A 17,032-nucleotide genomic window follows, 5' to 3' on the forward strand; every position below is an offset into this window, starting at 1 on the left:
ATCTCTCTAAAATCTGTTATAGAACGTATATAAATTCTATCGAGAACACAGTCTTAAATTAGAACAATCTCTGGAAATTTATTAAAACAATAAACAACGACAGCACAGACTATCCTCCAGAAATGCATAATTCGCCAACAATACACAAGACATCGTAAATATTTCATTTAAAGCTTTGTAAATTTTTGTTATTTCATATGTATTGTGATATTGCATCAATCTGTAATGCACAAAAAAAAAAAAATTTCTTCTGATTTCTTTAAAAATGTTTATGATGATGAAACGCCAGAAGAAAATATTCATTCAAACACATTAAAAAAAAACCACACATTTAACAGACTGCTACATCACCGAAGAATCTTGCAAAAAAAACTTAGTTCCTTAGACATTAAAAAGTCTGCAGGCCCGGACACAATCCCGCCAATTTTCCTAAAAAGTGCTCTTTTGTATTGTCTAAACCAGGGGTCTCCAAACTACGGCCCGCGGGCCGTATCCGGCCCGCCAGTGTCTTCCATCCGGCCCGCGACATCTTATGACCAGTGTCATGAAGGACCCGCGACAGCTAATGGCTAAGACCTTGCTCAGAAGGGGCGAAAACTCTGCGATATTTTTAAATAAATATGCTCGTTGGCGAGGTACTTGGCACCAATACATTGCGTCAACAAGTATCGCGCGAACATATCAAGAGGATTTTTTTGAAAAATCTTTTTTTGATTCGCAACGATATCAAGGTCTGAGAAACGAGTATCAAAAATTATCTTCAAAGCTACGTTATCTAAAGCTATATTTTCATCCCTGAAAATTCTATTGTCTACCCCCCCCCTCCCTAGGACAGAATATATGGGTGTCTAGAAATTAAAACGGTTTTGGCCCTCCGAACTCACTGGAGTAGTCAATGTGGCCCTCCAGCTGAAAAGTTTGGAGACCCCTGGTCTAAACCACTAACCATTTTATTTAACCACCTACTATCTTCTGGATATTTCCCGTCTACTGGAAATCCAGCTATATTATTCCAATATTTAAAAAAGGTGACGAGACTGACATTTCAAACTATCAACCAATATGTATGCATACAATCTGTATTACACAAAATCTTTGAATCTTTAGTTCTGGAAGAAATATATCCTACACTAACAAAGGTAATAAATGACAAACAACGTGGCTTCATTAAAGGTAGATTAACTACAACAAATTCACTACTGTTTCAAAACTATATATTGGAGTCTTTTTCTAAAAATAAACAAGTTGACTGTATATTAGTGTGGGCCGATTTTTTTTTCTTCAGAATTCCATTTGACGCTACTCATAAAAAGTTGTCTTTGTATCTAAAACATCAGAATAATATACCTACTTAAAAAAAATCAAAAAATATCTTAAGGCTCCACTTTGCCTTTAAAGTTGGAGAAAATATGTTAAAAGTTAGTTTTTTTCAGTCTCATTATAAAGTATTCTGGATCAGTTTAATCATGTGCATTTATGAAATCTTCTTTAATAAAGTATGTAGCTTTACTGTGTATAACTAGAATCTATTATTTTTGTAGTAATTTGACACAAAAAAGTTCCTGCCCGCAGTTCCTAGCCTCGCCGTCGCACGGGCTGCGCGCTTTACTCGCCGTTCTGTATTTGCCCTAGGCCTTAGTCGACCAACTGCTTTCGAAAGGAGAGGTCACGCGTATTTTTTTGGTAACAGTGTAAAAATGAGCAAAAAATTAGAAAGTTAACCACGTGACCTATTATTGGTAATTTTAAGGTGCTTAAAGACAATGTGTTGCCCACGTACGAAGACGTATGGAAGTGTTGTGAGTGGGAGCGATCGGAGTGGAAATCGATCCATGGCCCCAAAGACCCTCCGTTACGTGATATTGTTTTGAAGGTAATTTCAAGTATTTTAGAAATATGGGAAAAAGCTTCTTTGCCAACTATTTCGAAAGAAAGAATTGCGAAAATTATTAAGGTTTATCATCTTAAGTATAAATTCCTGTTAAAGACAGAAAAGAAATACAGTTTATTTAAAAAAAAAAGTATCTCAATTTAAGGAAACAAGCTCCCGACTGTTCGATATTTGTTCTTGTAAATGTAAAGACAATTATTGTATTTGTTCGAAAGCAAGGAAAGTTTCCCTTAAAGAAAAACAGCTTTTGGAAGACCAAAGAGGTGAGAGAAAAATGTTCATCAGCAGTGTTGATACACCGACTACGAAACAAATGGAAAAATCTATGAAGAGAAAGAGAAAAGATCTCACTAAAATAAAAAGCCAGGTGTGGGAAGAAAAAGAATTTGTAGACACTGTATCATTATCTTCCACTTCAACATCAAAATCATCTTCTCCGATCGCAAAATCAAGTAGGCTACTTAAGACTAATACCACTGCTTTTCCGACGACCAGCAAATCTCCATCTTTTACAGTTCTCTCCAAGATCTGTGACAGGTTCAGGATATCGGAACGAGCTGGTGCAGCAATCGCTTCTGACGCCTTAAATGATTGCAATATAATAACGCAGGATAATACCAATAAAGTAATAGATAAAAATAGACTGCGTCGCGCACGTCTGCGTACCAGATCTATACTCATGAAATCAAAGACTTGGGATAAAGTAAGTGGATTATTTTTTGATGGTCGAAAGGACAAGACTTTGGTTAATATAAAAAAAGGACAGAAATATTATAAAAGCACGGTACTTGAAGAACACGTACCGTTAATCGTGGAACCAGGACCTCATTTCTTGACCCATATTACCCCTAAGTCAGGCACTGACGGTTAATATAACCAAAGTAATTATAGAATACTTTGCTTGTCAAAACATTTCACTTGACCATTTAAAAGCAATTGGTTGTGGTGGTACAAATGTTAACACGGGAACAACTGGTGGTGTGATTTGAACGATGGAGAGACACTTAAATCGTCCAGTACAGTGTCTGTCTTTTTCATTGCAATGAGCTGCTTCTACGCCATTTGATTATTATGTTGGATGGCACAACTACTGGACCTCGTGCTTTTTCCGGCCCCGTATGTTCGGCTCTTCATAATTGTCATAATTTGCCGGTTCAATCTTTTTAAAATATTGATGTGGAGTAGTCGACCGATGTCCTGCATGCTGATTTAAGCACCGATCAAAAATACTTGCTCGATATTTTCAAAACAGTTTCCAGCGGACGTTGTCATCCTGATATTGCCAGAAGAAACCCCGGAGTGATGTCACATGCACGATGGCTTACTACAGCGAGTAGTATCCTACGACTGTATATTGGATGCGCAACGCCATCAGAAAATCTGGTCATATTAACCACATTTATCATGAGGGTATATGTTCCCATGTGGTTTGATATAAAACTACATGGGTCGTGCAAAGATTGTTTCGAGGCATATTTATAATATGATAAACTATTCGCGCTATCTTCCCGACGAATTAAAAGCCATCATTTATCCCGTAATACAGCGAAATGCTTACTACACTCATCCGGAAAATTTACTCTTATCAATGATAACCGATGAATCGCTTATCATCAAAGAACTTGGGATAAGACGTTTGTTGAAAGCCAGAGAGTTTTCCCGGACAGAGCTCCGAACATTTAAAGTACCAACATTGAATTTTAATACACAATGCTATATTGATATGATATCTAGGCAAGATACGCCGATCACATATCCTCCAATTTTAGAAGGTGTAACAAAACAAGACCTGGAGGATCATAACCAAATTCTGAAATCAGTTCCATTTTCCTAAAATTTGAGAGATTCCCCTGACACACACAATCGGTAGAACGCTGTGTGAAGGTTGAAACTGAAGCATCTTCGAAAGTGTGTGGCAAGAAGAACAGGGAAGGCCTTATTACTACCACCATAATCTCCAGAAAAAGGATGTCAAAAATTGAAACTAAGCGTTATTTCATACCGGAATAATTGATTACGTTTATTTCTATACGATATCTATAATATTTATGAGTTAAATTCTTAAATTATTGTGAAAATTGAAATTATAACTCTTTCATTACCTTATCACTTGGGAATAATTCACAAAAAAATGTATTTTAATCAATTTTCGATCGCAAAATGGAACCTAAAAATGATAACATTCAATGACTTTTTTTTATTTTTTATTAACAATAAAGACCTAAGGCAACTTTTTATCGGTAGCGCTTATTGAAATAAGTCTTCTTTTTTTTCGCCATACAGTGGCGGCCCAGGCTACTGTATATATACTGATTTCTCGAAAGCAGTGTCAGCGAAAAGTAGCTACATATATGGTAGAACTTTATTTGTTAAAATAAAATCTTTTTAATCTAAACCATTTTTGGCCACTAGTGAACGATAATACTAATAAACGATATAGTCAACTGCTAAAAATGTCAATGTACTGCTATTCGCCGACTATATTAAATTATATAAAAAAATAACCTTCTTAACTGTCAAGTTCTTAAATCTAATACAGACATGCTAAATAACTGGTGTTCACAAAACAATTTATATTTAAATTTTGAGTTTTTCCAGAAAAAAAACATCAAAAAACATCGGCTAGTCAATAAATGAAACAAATTTAGAAAGAGTAAAGAAAATGCTAGATCTTGGCATAATAATGGATGAGAAACTAGACTTTACGGCCCACATTTAACAAATTGTGAATAAGGGTATGAAAACATTAGGATTTATATTATTAAGAACAATTCAAAACTTTGAATCTTTACAATCATAAAACTATTGTACATATCCCTTGTTAGAAGCCCGATAGAGCATAACTCCATAGTTTGGTCGCCTTTTATTTATTTTATTTATTTATTTATTTATTTAAACGCCCATAGGGCTTTTACCTATAATAATGTACATCTTTATTTTTTAGTTATACAGATGACATATAAAAAATAAAAAAAAAATAAAAAAATCAGTGTTAGCAAAATACAGGTTACATAAAAAAATATCAGAGTTGACAAAATATGTTACATAAAATATAAGAATTTTAAAAATATAGGTATGGATAGAGTAAGTGAGACGAAAAATATAAAATCTTCCAAAATCCACAAAATCAACCATAATGATAATAAGAAAGTATAACAATAGTTTACAAATTAGGTAAAAATAGTTCGCACATACTCCGTTTAAAGTTGGCCAAGTTCAAATTATTGTCAAATACATTTATATTATTTAAGTATTTGTTACCAAGACTGTGTAAACGTTGTATTGGAGAGTGAAAACTATAGTTGGAATGAGATGTATGTATGTAAAATGTTGATATTTGCCTAGTTGTTCGTGTAGGTATGTGTAGATTTATTAAATGCAGGAGTTCACAACAATCGAATTTAGAGTTCAATAATTTTAATAAAAAGGTTAGGTCGTTTATTTTTCTTCTGTTTTCTAATGTCGGAATATTTAAATGATACAATAATGACTGGTAATTTATGTGTTCTAAAGGGATCTTAAGTTTAAAATTGACGAAGCGTAGAAATTTTCTTTGAATTCTTTCAACATTATGAATATGTACATTGTAGAAGGGCGACCAAACTATAGAGTTATGTTCTATCAGGCTTCTAACAAGGGATATGTACAATAGTTTTATGATTTGTAAAGATTCAAAGTTTTTAATTGTTCTTAATATAAAACCTAATGCTTTCATACCCTTATTCACAGTTTGTTGAATGTGGGCCGTAAAGTCTAGTTTCTCATCCATTATTATGCCAAGATCTCGCATTTCCTTTACTCTTTCTAAATTTGTTTTATTTATTGAATAGCCAAAAAATTGTGATGTTTTTTTTCTGGAAAAGGTCAAAATTTTGCATTTTTCTACATTTAAATATAAATTGTTTTGTGAACACCAGTTATTTAGCATGTCTATATTAGATTGAAGAGCTTGACAGTCGTTTAAGGAAGTTATTTCTTTATATAATTTAATATCGTCGGCGAATAGCAGTACATTGACATTTTTAAAGCAGTTGACTATGTCATTTATAAAAACAATAAATAAAATTGGGCCAAGATGACTACCTTGCGGTACGCCACTAGTGGCCAAAAATGGTTTAGATAAAAAAGATTTTATTTTAACAAGTAAAGTTCTACCAGATATGTAGCTACTTAACCAGCTTAACATATTTGCTCTGATTCCTATAGCATGAAGTTTTTGGATCAGTACTTTGTGAGACACTTTATCAAAGGCTTTCGAAAAATCAGTATATATACAGTCAACTTGTTTATTTTTAGAAAAAGACTCCAATATATAGTTTTGAAACAGTAGTAAATTTGTTGTAGTTGATCTACCTCTAATGAAGCCATGCTGTTTGTCATTTATTAACTTTGTTAGTGTGGGATATATTTCTTACACTAACAAAGTTAATAAATGACAAACAGCATGGCTTTCTACAATGTACATATTCATAATACTGCTACCCGGCTCAGAACAGATATTGTCTAGTGAGTCGGGTAGCGCACATAATTTGTAAACAAATATTGATGTCAATAAACGCCCGGGTTACCGGCACTTTAAAAAAAAAAAATAATAATGTTGAAAGAATTCAAAAAAAATTTCTGGGCTTCGTAAAATTTATACTTAACATCCCTTAAATAACCTGTCATTAATAAATCTTTTAAATATTCCAACATTAGAAAACAGAAGAAAAATCACAGACATAGGAATTAATAGACGAGAAGATAATGGCGAGGGGTAAAATCAACTGTTGAAGAACGAAGGGGGTAAGGCTGACTGTGATTCGTCAATAAATCAATCTGACAGTAAATAGGCATCTCGCATTATAATATCACCATTTAGTTCTTAAAAGTAAAATCTGCTTTTGAATGAATAGACATTTTTACATGGGAGCGCAAATTACTCGCCACGTTATGAACTAATTTGCGAAGTCCAAATTCGGCAAAGTAAATTTCTTCTGTTTGCAGAGTCGTAGTTAGTTTCAGAGTATTTAGTTAAGACACTTTTAAAAATGTTTCATAATTTACTTACCCCAGTAAACAACGATGAGCACACTTGAGAATCGCTACATTGTGATGTGATAGTATATGTTTCTAAAACTGATCCATATAATACGGTGTGAATAAGCTTAAAATAAAGTAAAATAATGCTTACTTATGGAATGTAATATGACAATTGGGTTTATTCTCTTTTTCACATCTATTTTTACAAGTTTTCATATCACAAGTCAACATTTTGCCGTGTTATTTCGTAAAATGAACCGATGATGCCTCGACCATAGTTCGCACAAGAATGATGACGTCACGTTTTCAAATTTCACTTGAGGCCATACGCGAGCACAGCCGGCTCCAATGGAACCGGTATGGGGAGTGGGGATAATACGCTTTTAATCACTTAGGGCAGGTCTACTAATATTCATATGTCTATGAGAAAAATAAACTACCAAACCTTTTTATTAAAATTATTGAACTCTAAATTCGATTGTTGTGAACTCCTGCAATTAATAAATCTACACATACCTACACGAACAACTAGGCAAATATCAACATTTTACATACATACATCTCATTCCAACTATAGTTTTCATTCTCTAATACAACGTTTACACAGTATTGGTAACAAATACTTAAACAATATAAATGTATTTGACAATAATTTGAACTTGGCAAACTTTAAACGGAGATGTGCGAACTATTTCTACCAACTTTGTAAACTATTGTTATCAACTTATTTTATACCTTCTTTTTAACATTATCGTTGATTTGGAGGATTTTGGAAGATTTTCTATTATTTATCTCACTTATTTGCACTCTATCATACCTATATTTTTTAAACTCTTATATTTTATGTAACCTATATTTTGTTAAATCTGATATTTTTTAAGTAACCTATATTTTGTTGACACTGATTTTTTTTAATGTAATCTGTATAACTAAAAAAAAGTAATGATGTACATTATTATATGTAAAAGCGCTATGGGCGTTTAAATAACATAAAACATACTTTAAGCAAAAACATGTCTAAACAATCAAATAAATTGAAAAAATGTTTGAAGGAATGCTTTCCTAAACTTTACTTACCTGTGAAATGATATTCCTGCCTTTTTTTATTTTTTGATATTTTATTTTTATTTTTGATATTTATATTTCTGCCTTTTTAAATTTTTTTTTTGATATTTCTGCGGGATCTTGAATGTTTATAAGATGTTCTAAAAACAATTACCATTTTAGAGACAAGATAACATTACTTTTTAGATTTTATTTGAAACTAGCTGACTTGTCCCCGGGCGTTGCTGGGAGTTATCCTTAGAAGATAGACATATATCATTGCTGGGAGTTATCCTTAGAAGATAGACATATATCATTGCTGGGAGTTATCCTTAGAAGATAGACATATATCATTGCTGGGAGTTATCCTTAGAAGATAGACATATATCATTGCTGGGAGTTATCCTTAGAAGATAGACATATATCATTGCTGGGAGTTATCCTTAGAAGATAGACATATATCATTGCTGGGAGTTATCCTTAGAAGATAGACATATATCATTGCTGGGAGTTATCCTTAGAAGATAGACATATATCATTGCTGGGAGTTATCCTTAGAAGATAGACATATATCATTGCTGGGAGTTATCCTTAGAAGATAGACATATATCATTGCTGGGAGTTATCCTTAGAAGATAGACATATATCATTGCTGGGTGTTATCCTTAGAAGATAGACATATATCATTGCTGGGAGTTATCCTTAGAAGATAGACATATATCATTGCTGGGAGTTATCCTTAGGAGATAGACATATATCATTGCTGGGAGTTATCCTTAGAAGATAGACATATATCATTGCTGGGAGTTATCCTTAGAAGATAGACATATATCATTGCTGGGAGTTATCCTTAGAAGATAGACATATATCATTGCTGGGAGTTATCCTTAGGAGATAGACATATATCATTGCTGGGAGTTATCCTTAGAAGATAGACATATATCATTGCTGGGAGTTATCCTTAGAAGATAGACATATATCATTGCTGGGAGTTATCCTTAGGAGATAGACATATATCATTGCTGGGAGTTATCCTTAGAAGATAGACATATATCATTGCTGGGAGTTATCCTTAGAAGATAGACATATATCATTGCTGGGAGTTATCCTTAGAAGATAGACATATATCATTGCTGGGAGTTATCCTTAGAAGATAGACATATATCATTGCTGGGAGTTATCCTTAGGAGATAGACATATATCATTGCTGGGAGTTATCCTTAGGAGATAGACATATATCATTGCTGGGAGTTATCCTTAGGAGATAGACATATATCATTGCTGGGAGTTATCCTTAGGAGATAGACATATATCATTGCTGGGAGTTATCCTTAGGAGATAGACATATATCATTGCTGGGAGTTATCCTTAGGAGATAGACATATATCATTGCTGGGAGTTATCCTTAGGAGATAGACATATATCATTGCTGGGAGTTATCCTTAGGAGATAGACATATATCATTGCTGGGAGTTATCCTTAGGAGATAGACATATATCATTGCTGGGAGTTATCCTTAGGAGATAGACATATATCATTGCTGGGAGTTATCCTTAGGAGATAGACATATATCATTGCTGGGAGTTATCCTTAGGAGATAGACATATATCATTGCGGACTTTTCTGTAGGCCTTTTTAAGATATACAATTCTGTAGTACATTATTTTGATGTATCTCATATGGTTTAGCCAGCGTTAGCAATGTAAGCACCATAAAATATTTTTTTATGACTTGATTATAAAACATTGACTTTTCTCTAAACTAACTAACTAACTAACTAACCATCACGCCGTTTCCCCGCAGGGGTAGGCAGAGAGGACGGACCGCCAAACAACTCGGTCTTGGCACACACTCCTTGCCTCATTCACATTCATACATCGTCTCATACATACTCTTCTATTGTTCTGACCCTTGACATGGCCCGACTCAAGTATCTGATTCACTTGGTCATGCCATGTCTTCCTCGGGCGTCCCCGACTTCTGCTACCATTCACATTTGCATCGTATATTCTCCTTACACTCCTTTCTTCGCTCATTCGCTCTACATGCCCAAACCATCTAAGCGTCCCTTTCTTGATCTTACTCATTACGCTTACATCAGCCTTGCACTCTTTGCGGATATCCACATTCCTCACACGATCATACATGGTTTTACCACACATACGCCTCAGGGATCTCATTTCAACAGCATTCAATCTACTTTCATCCTTTCTTTGCCAGTTCCATGCCTCACTTCCATACATCAGGGTAGGTACCAGCACTCCATTGTGGACTGCTAACTTCGCTTCTTTGGACAATTTTTTGTTAGCGCCAACTGCGTTCAGTCCTCCATTAATGGAGTTACCTGCATTTACTCTTCTTTCAATATCTCTGTCAGCCTTCCCATCTCTCGTAAACATGCTTCCTAAATACACAAATTCATCCACCTGCTCCAAGTATTCCTCATTCACAACTATATTGCACACTGTTTTCGTACTTTCTCTTTCAAACACCATTACTTTAGACTTACTTACATTCATCATTAACTCATTAATAATATGCATGTTTTATATACATATATATAAACCTTTCGGAAGAAATTCTCTAAATTATGGTGAAAACCCTATCAAATCCGGTGCACACTTTAGAAGAACTAAGCGCACAAACAGACAGACGTGAAAAGCGACTTAATTTTATACTTTTTAGAAACATCGCAATATTTTACTTCTACAAACATTTTTAATCAAAACAAGCAAAATCAAAATTCAAAAAACAGTCTTTTTATAAGGAATTTGCATAAAAGCTGTCATTTTTTATCTTGTTCATACAATTAAAAATTATAATAATAATTCCCACAGAATAACAAAAATTAATCTGTCATTTTACATTATTTTTGGCACAATATAAACATTGATTTCTTGGAATTGTATTTACCTGCACATGTATAAAGCATTTGTTATAAAAAAATATGGAATTCTTATAAAATTCATGTGGTAACAGGCAATTAAAAAATAATATGTTCGAAATGACCTCACTTTTTCCAATAACATGAAACTAAATTCACAATATGACATTATTAATGACTACAAATAACACAAATAATAGAAAATATATTGAATTATACTAATATAATAATTTATTTATTTTAGTACTTATTAAAGTACTTAGATAGAAAAATATAGAATAGTGTTGATAATATTATGTTAAATTTTATTTTTTATCTTCCAAAAGGTTATTTTATACGAGAGATAAGGACGTAAAATCACTTTTTATTTCAAGTTTAAAAATGGTTATTTTTGTTCCTAATACTTGATCTTCATTGTTGTTATTATTTAAATTTAAATTTACGAATCTTTTGCGCGGTTTTATTTCGATTACTGTATAATAATGACTAGCCATAATAAATAAAGATTCGAAATTTTAAAATTGGTAATTCATATTTCATACGGCATATATTCTGGTCTAGTAATGTGTCATTTCTATCATCTAAGAAATTCTAAAAATATAGTACTATAGGATTGATTTATAAATGTGGAAATTCTAACTATACAATTGTAAACGTTCTCCAAAATGCCCTGGAAAGAATCTCAGGCTTGTGATGTCCCGAAAGAAACCATTCATCTGTTCTGAATGCAATTACTAATGTTATCAAATTGACCCTGGTAATAAATTACATCTTTGCGATTCTTTCAAGGATAAAGAAACCATCCTGTCACTTCGAATGCAATCAACAATGTTCTCAAAATTTGTTTTGACAGCATCGCCATTCCATTGTAAGAATATTATGTACTAAATACACTATTTGGCTGTCCTGAAACGGGAATCTTCCCCAGTTGAACAGACAAAGGTTCATTGTGTTTTGCATTGTTTATAATTTATGTATATATAAAATAAAATAGTGAATTGGTCATTAGAATATAAATTATGAACATATGTTGAATCACACATCACAAATCAAAACAATCGTTTAGTAGGGGAGCTCATGCGCAATGCGCATGGCTGCCAATTAAAGCATTAACTTCGCAGCCGGTTAAAGACATTTTTTATTGGTAATACTTTGAAACAGAAATTGTACAGTCTTTATTCAATGTGTAACCAAAACACCGTTTAACGGTTTGGAAGTGTTTTGTTTATTAGTAATGCTGTTAGTGTTTGCTTGACGCCAAAATAACAAAATATTTAATTAACATATTTGCCATACTTTTTATGAATAAATGTTCAGGAACATGCAAAAAATAAAGCCAAACTTACCAAGCAGTCTTTTCATAATGACCTTCACTTCATCAGACCTAAACATCGGACCACCGGCTGCATCGGCAGCCTCTTTCCAACATTCGTCATATAATTCCTGGTCCAAATCAAGATCCAAAACATCTTCTTTCAAACTGATCTCAGGCGTTATCTTAGAGGTTCTGTTGTGAACACTTATGGTTCTTATGTTTAGGCTTTCATCAGAAGAGCTGAAACTACTTGGATGTGTAAGAATATGGTGGTTCGGTGAAAAAAGAGGAGCAGGTCTGCTGTTGGATTCATCCCATTTTATCGAAGATTCATTTTCTAAAGATTTGATTGTGGTTTTGTTTTCACCAGGCTTTACTGTAATGTTGTTTCCTCCAGACTTCATTGAGGGATTTTCGTCAGACACTGTTGAGGCTTCATTATAAACGTTTTTGGTTCTAATCTTTAAGCTTTCATCAGAAGAGCTACAAGTACTCGGGGATGTCAGAAAGCGGGGGTTTGGTGAAAAACGAGGAGCAGGCCTGCTGCTGGAAATGCTTAACTTTATGGAGGTTTCATTTTCTGAAGATTTTATTGTATTTTTGTTTTCTTCAGATTTTATCAATCCTCCATTATAAATGTTGTTGGTTCTTTCTTTAATCCATTCATTAGAAGAGCAGAAGCTACTTGGGGACATCAAAATACGGTGGTTTGGTGAAAACCGAGGAACAGGTTTGTTGCTAGATACATTATCAGCAGATTTTATTGTGGTTTCGTTTCCTACGGGCTTTATCAAGGCTTCAATCTCTCCAGACTTAATTGCAGTGTTGTTTTCCCCAGGTTTTCTGGAGGTCATAATTTCTGCAGAATAATTTGAGAATTCACTTTGTCCAGACTTTATTGAGTCTCTATTATTATAAACGTTTTTGGATATCATCTTCGAGCTTTCATCAGAAGAACTGTAACTACTTGGAGATGTCAAAATACGGTGATTTGGTGAAAAACGAGGAGCAGATTTGCTACTTGATTCGCCAAACTCTATTAAGGTAAAATTTTCTCCAGTCTTCTTTGAGATTTTATTTTCTTTATTCTTCTTTGTGGAAGTATTTATTAAGCTGTTATTGTCACTTTCGTCAGGTGAAAAACATCTGTGAGGACGTGTAACAAGAATACGGCGGTTTTTTAGAAACCACGGAGCACCACGGAGGACAAGGATGATTTCTAGGATTCCTGTTGAAAACAATATTGAATAGTGAATAATTGCTATGAAATAAAATAATACGTTTTTTTAAAACAAACATCTAATGCTAAACAAATTAACTTTTATGTCAAAGAAACGAAACATACATGTATTTTGTTTTTTCTTTTCCACATATCCTCGAGTTTGTCTGACAATCGTTAACAAGTCGTTTAGTGCTTTGCTATAATTGAATTCCTGATTTTGTATGGAATCTGACTGGATTGTTCTCACGGGAGTTGAAGACAGGTGTAGGGCAGTTTTTGCCTTTGCTTGGCGCTGTCATTGACTAGAAAAGGAGTAGTAACTATTTAACTGATAACAAGCACGCAGGTTTGGATGACATAAACAAACAAATACCGGCAAATAACAAATACCCTATGTGCCCTATGATATGACAGGAAGCATAAAAATAGTCATAAATCAACTATCCATAAATATACCACTCTCTAGGTCATAAACATAAATAAACCACTCTCCTCTAGGTAATAAATAAACCACTCTCTAGATCGATATCTTCGGGCTTTTTGTATGGCGCCATTTTGTCACCCCCTTAACCACAGATAAAACGGTCGTTTGGTCCAGACAGGTAAATATATCGTGGACCATAAATAAATCTTAAGGCCATTTAAAAAAAGTGTAACCATAAACAATATAACTACACCCAGCGAACATCGTTCATTCAATAGCCCACAAAAATTATATTTTAAAAATAAAAATATTTGAATACAAGAAAAGGAAAATAAAAAAAACCCACAGCTATGCACACATAAAAATACTTTTTATTTTCAAAAAAACAATGGACAGTAATACAAAACAGGATCAGTACAACCGATGTATTGAGCATTGATTTATCATTGAAGTAGAAGATAAAACTAATATATCTAAACAAAACATGAAACAGAACAAGACACAGAAAAATAAAAAGTAACGGTCTCAACTAGGAATCGAACCCAGTCTTACTGCAACAACTTAATAGGATTTAATTTGACCTTGCACAAAAATACAAGAATATATACATATTCAACAAATTTAAGTGTTCATTATTATTGCCACAGCACTAGAAGTTATTCAAATTCTCCTGCAAGGGTTTCATATAATTTCCACAGCTCTGTCGTCAGCAAACATCATGGAAAATGCTGGTTAAATCTGAATACTTACATGATGCAATTCTGGAGAGGTTTAAATGACCTTGTATGATGTAATCGTGGCTTTTTTTAGCAGTTTTAGCATCCTAATACGTGGTATTGTATCGCGTCGGAATACGGATAGGTCTGAAAAGGAAAATTAATTAAATTATTAGCCAATGAAGTACATTCAGAAATCAGGAACATTGTATGAAAGAACGAAAGGTTAGTACTTGTATTTTACAACGAGTTCGGGTCCTTCTTTCAATTGGTGGAGATAGACCGGATAACACACTTTAACACAACACGGCATTAATTTATCACCTTGAAGAATTCTAGCACGTAACATTATTTTTAGATGGGTGAAAGAAAATTCAAAATATTTACGTAAAAACATCAACTGACTTTTCAACTTACGAAATGGCGTCTTGGAAATTACCGTTAATTTTTATCGGAGCATAAAGCATGCTTAGCTTCTCTTTCTGTTACACAAGTCGCTATGGTAGAGAGCGAGAGATCAAACTACAATTTTTGCTCTAAGCCAATGAGATCTGAGCTTTCAGCCACAACAGCTTTGTCTATAAGAATTTGGGTATTGAATAACTCCTCCCATCAGGGTTACAAGGTCATGCGGGAGTTATACGCCCCTGCTCTAGGTCGATATCTTCGGGCTTTTTGTATCCACTTACTTAACCACAGATATACAAGCAGTACCATAAATAAACCACTCTAGCAGTACTTACCGTGCGGAGCGGAGCAGTAGACAAGGTAGAAAAAACTCAAGGGCATTTAACATTATGAATACCAAAAAAATTGCTTTAGATAAATTTAAGGTTTTCCTATCGCTTGGCTGTAGAATACAAATAAAAATGTAAATTAACCAATAAAAATATTAATGCAAACTACAAAAAAAAATGTTTTTTCAATAGAAATGTATGAAAGCATAAAGGGAACAACTTTGTTTTTTGCTTGAAATCGAACTTTTCTAGACTCAGTTTGTCAAGCGATTTTAATGCCTATTACGTACAATATAAGGGATACCAAGAATATACACATTTTTGGCATGTAGCTTCCTCTTAACTGTGCATCACAACACATTTCACAATTTTTGTTATTGGTTTTTGGGGTGTTATGCCGTGTTGCGCTAACTCCTTCTTTAGCCATCGTTTCGGACAGCATTGCAGTGTCCATCATCAGGGCAGATGTGTTATCTGCCCTGATGATGGACACTGCATTGCTGTCCGAAACGTTGGCTAAAGAAGGAGTTAGCGCAACACGGCATAACACCCCAAAAACAAATTACCAACATATTTTTGGCCGTGAAAATCTTAAATCATACATTTCACAATGTTCCATGAGTAAAATTCCTGACAATAAATGTGATTGGTTTATTTATGATTCACATCTACGGAGAATGGCGTTGCAAATGCAGTAAAAAGCACACAATGCTTTTTTAAATCTTGAAATCGGTTTTCAAATTCCAGGTTCAAGTCTGATATCAACGTAGCGTATTTATCTGCCGCCATTTGTGTGACGTCTGGCTGCAATAACAATGTAGGAAAGTGAGTGAAATGTTTTTCCTTTTGTTCCCAAAGCCCAAATTTCATTTGGAATGCTGAAATAAGATCATACATGTTATTAATTAGTTGATCTTTCCCTTGTAGACGAGTATTAACAACATTTAGGTGGCTAACTATATCGACCAGAAATACAAAGTCGCTAACCCACTCCTTGTCTTCAAATTCTGGGATACTTTTGACTTGCTTGCGAAGAATGATTATTTTTGTTGCTTCAAATCAAACACTAAAATATATTAAAATATATTCTGCATAAAATGTAACGTCATTAATCCAAAGACTTGAGAAACTCTTGGAACTGACGGTGATCCAACCCCTTCGACATGATCCATTTCAAGGGACTTGGAATATAAATTCTACTGATGAATAAATGCAATGAAAACTTAGCACCGAAGTATTACCAACTTGGCAGGCCTCATTTGCAATCAATTTTACTAAACCTTCGTGTTTCCCAACCATTGCTGGATAACCGTTTGTTGAAGCCCGATAGGTTGTTGAGTTGAAACGAAAGGCGATTCAAAGCTCCTAACAAATCTCGTGAGCAAGAAGTGGTTGCAGTGCCCCCTGATATATTTGATGAGAGTGGTATATTTATGCCCCTGATAAAAATCGCCACTTGGGCGGTATCTGTTTACTGTTAGGAGAGTGGGTTATTTATGCTGTTAGGTGTGTGCTTTCATCCAATGCTAGAGCATAAAATATGAACTTGGATGCTCGATTTTTAAAATTATCTTCTTGTTTTCCAATGTCGTCGACACGCCTAGTAATAGTTTTTATCACGAATTTATTTATTTATTTATTTATTTATTATTATTTATTATTATTACACGCCCTAATGGGCTTTTACACACTACAAAGTTTAATAGTAGAGTATCACAGTTATTATAGATTCTACAAAATTAAAACAATAAAGGAAACATAATACAACGAAAAAAGA

The 17,032-nt window shown here is 33.8% G+C and overlaps 1 protein-coding gene across 2 annotated transcripts in view; it reads right to left on the reverse strand.

The window, feature by feature from the left end:
- LOC149411134 (uncharacterized) overlaps positions 1 to 13,866 on the reverse strand; it is a 41,368-nt gene extending 27,502 nt beyond the window's left edge. The window contains exons 1-3 of one of the 2 annotated variants that reach the window (XM_089647195.1): positions 13,769 to 13,866; positions 13,502 to 13,680; positions 12,188 to 13,384 (exon numbers count right to left, since the gene is read on the reverse strand). In XM_089647195.1, coding sequence (XP_089503321.1) covers positions 12,188 to 13,091 — 904 coding nt within the window. In that variant the 5' untranslated portion in view covers positions 13,092 to 13,384; positions 13,502 to 13,680; positions 13,769 to 13,866. Of the gene's footprint in view, positions 1 to 12,187; positions 13,385 to 13,501 lie in introns of both variants that reach the window. The other variant, XM_089647194.1, reaches the window with a different exon arrangement.
- Positions 13,867 to 17,032: the final 3,166 nt, after the last annotated feature.

Source organism: Hesperophylax consimilis, chromosome 26 (genome assembly GCF_061612785.1).
Source record: "Hesperophylax consimilis isolate HC1 chromosome 26, BYU_Hcon_1.0, whole genome shotgun sequence".
NCBI classification, from domain to species: Eukaryota; Metazoa; Arthropoda; class Insecta; order Trichoptera; family Limnephilidae; genus Hesperophylax; species Hesperophylax consimilis.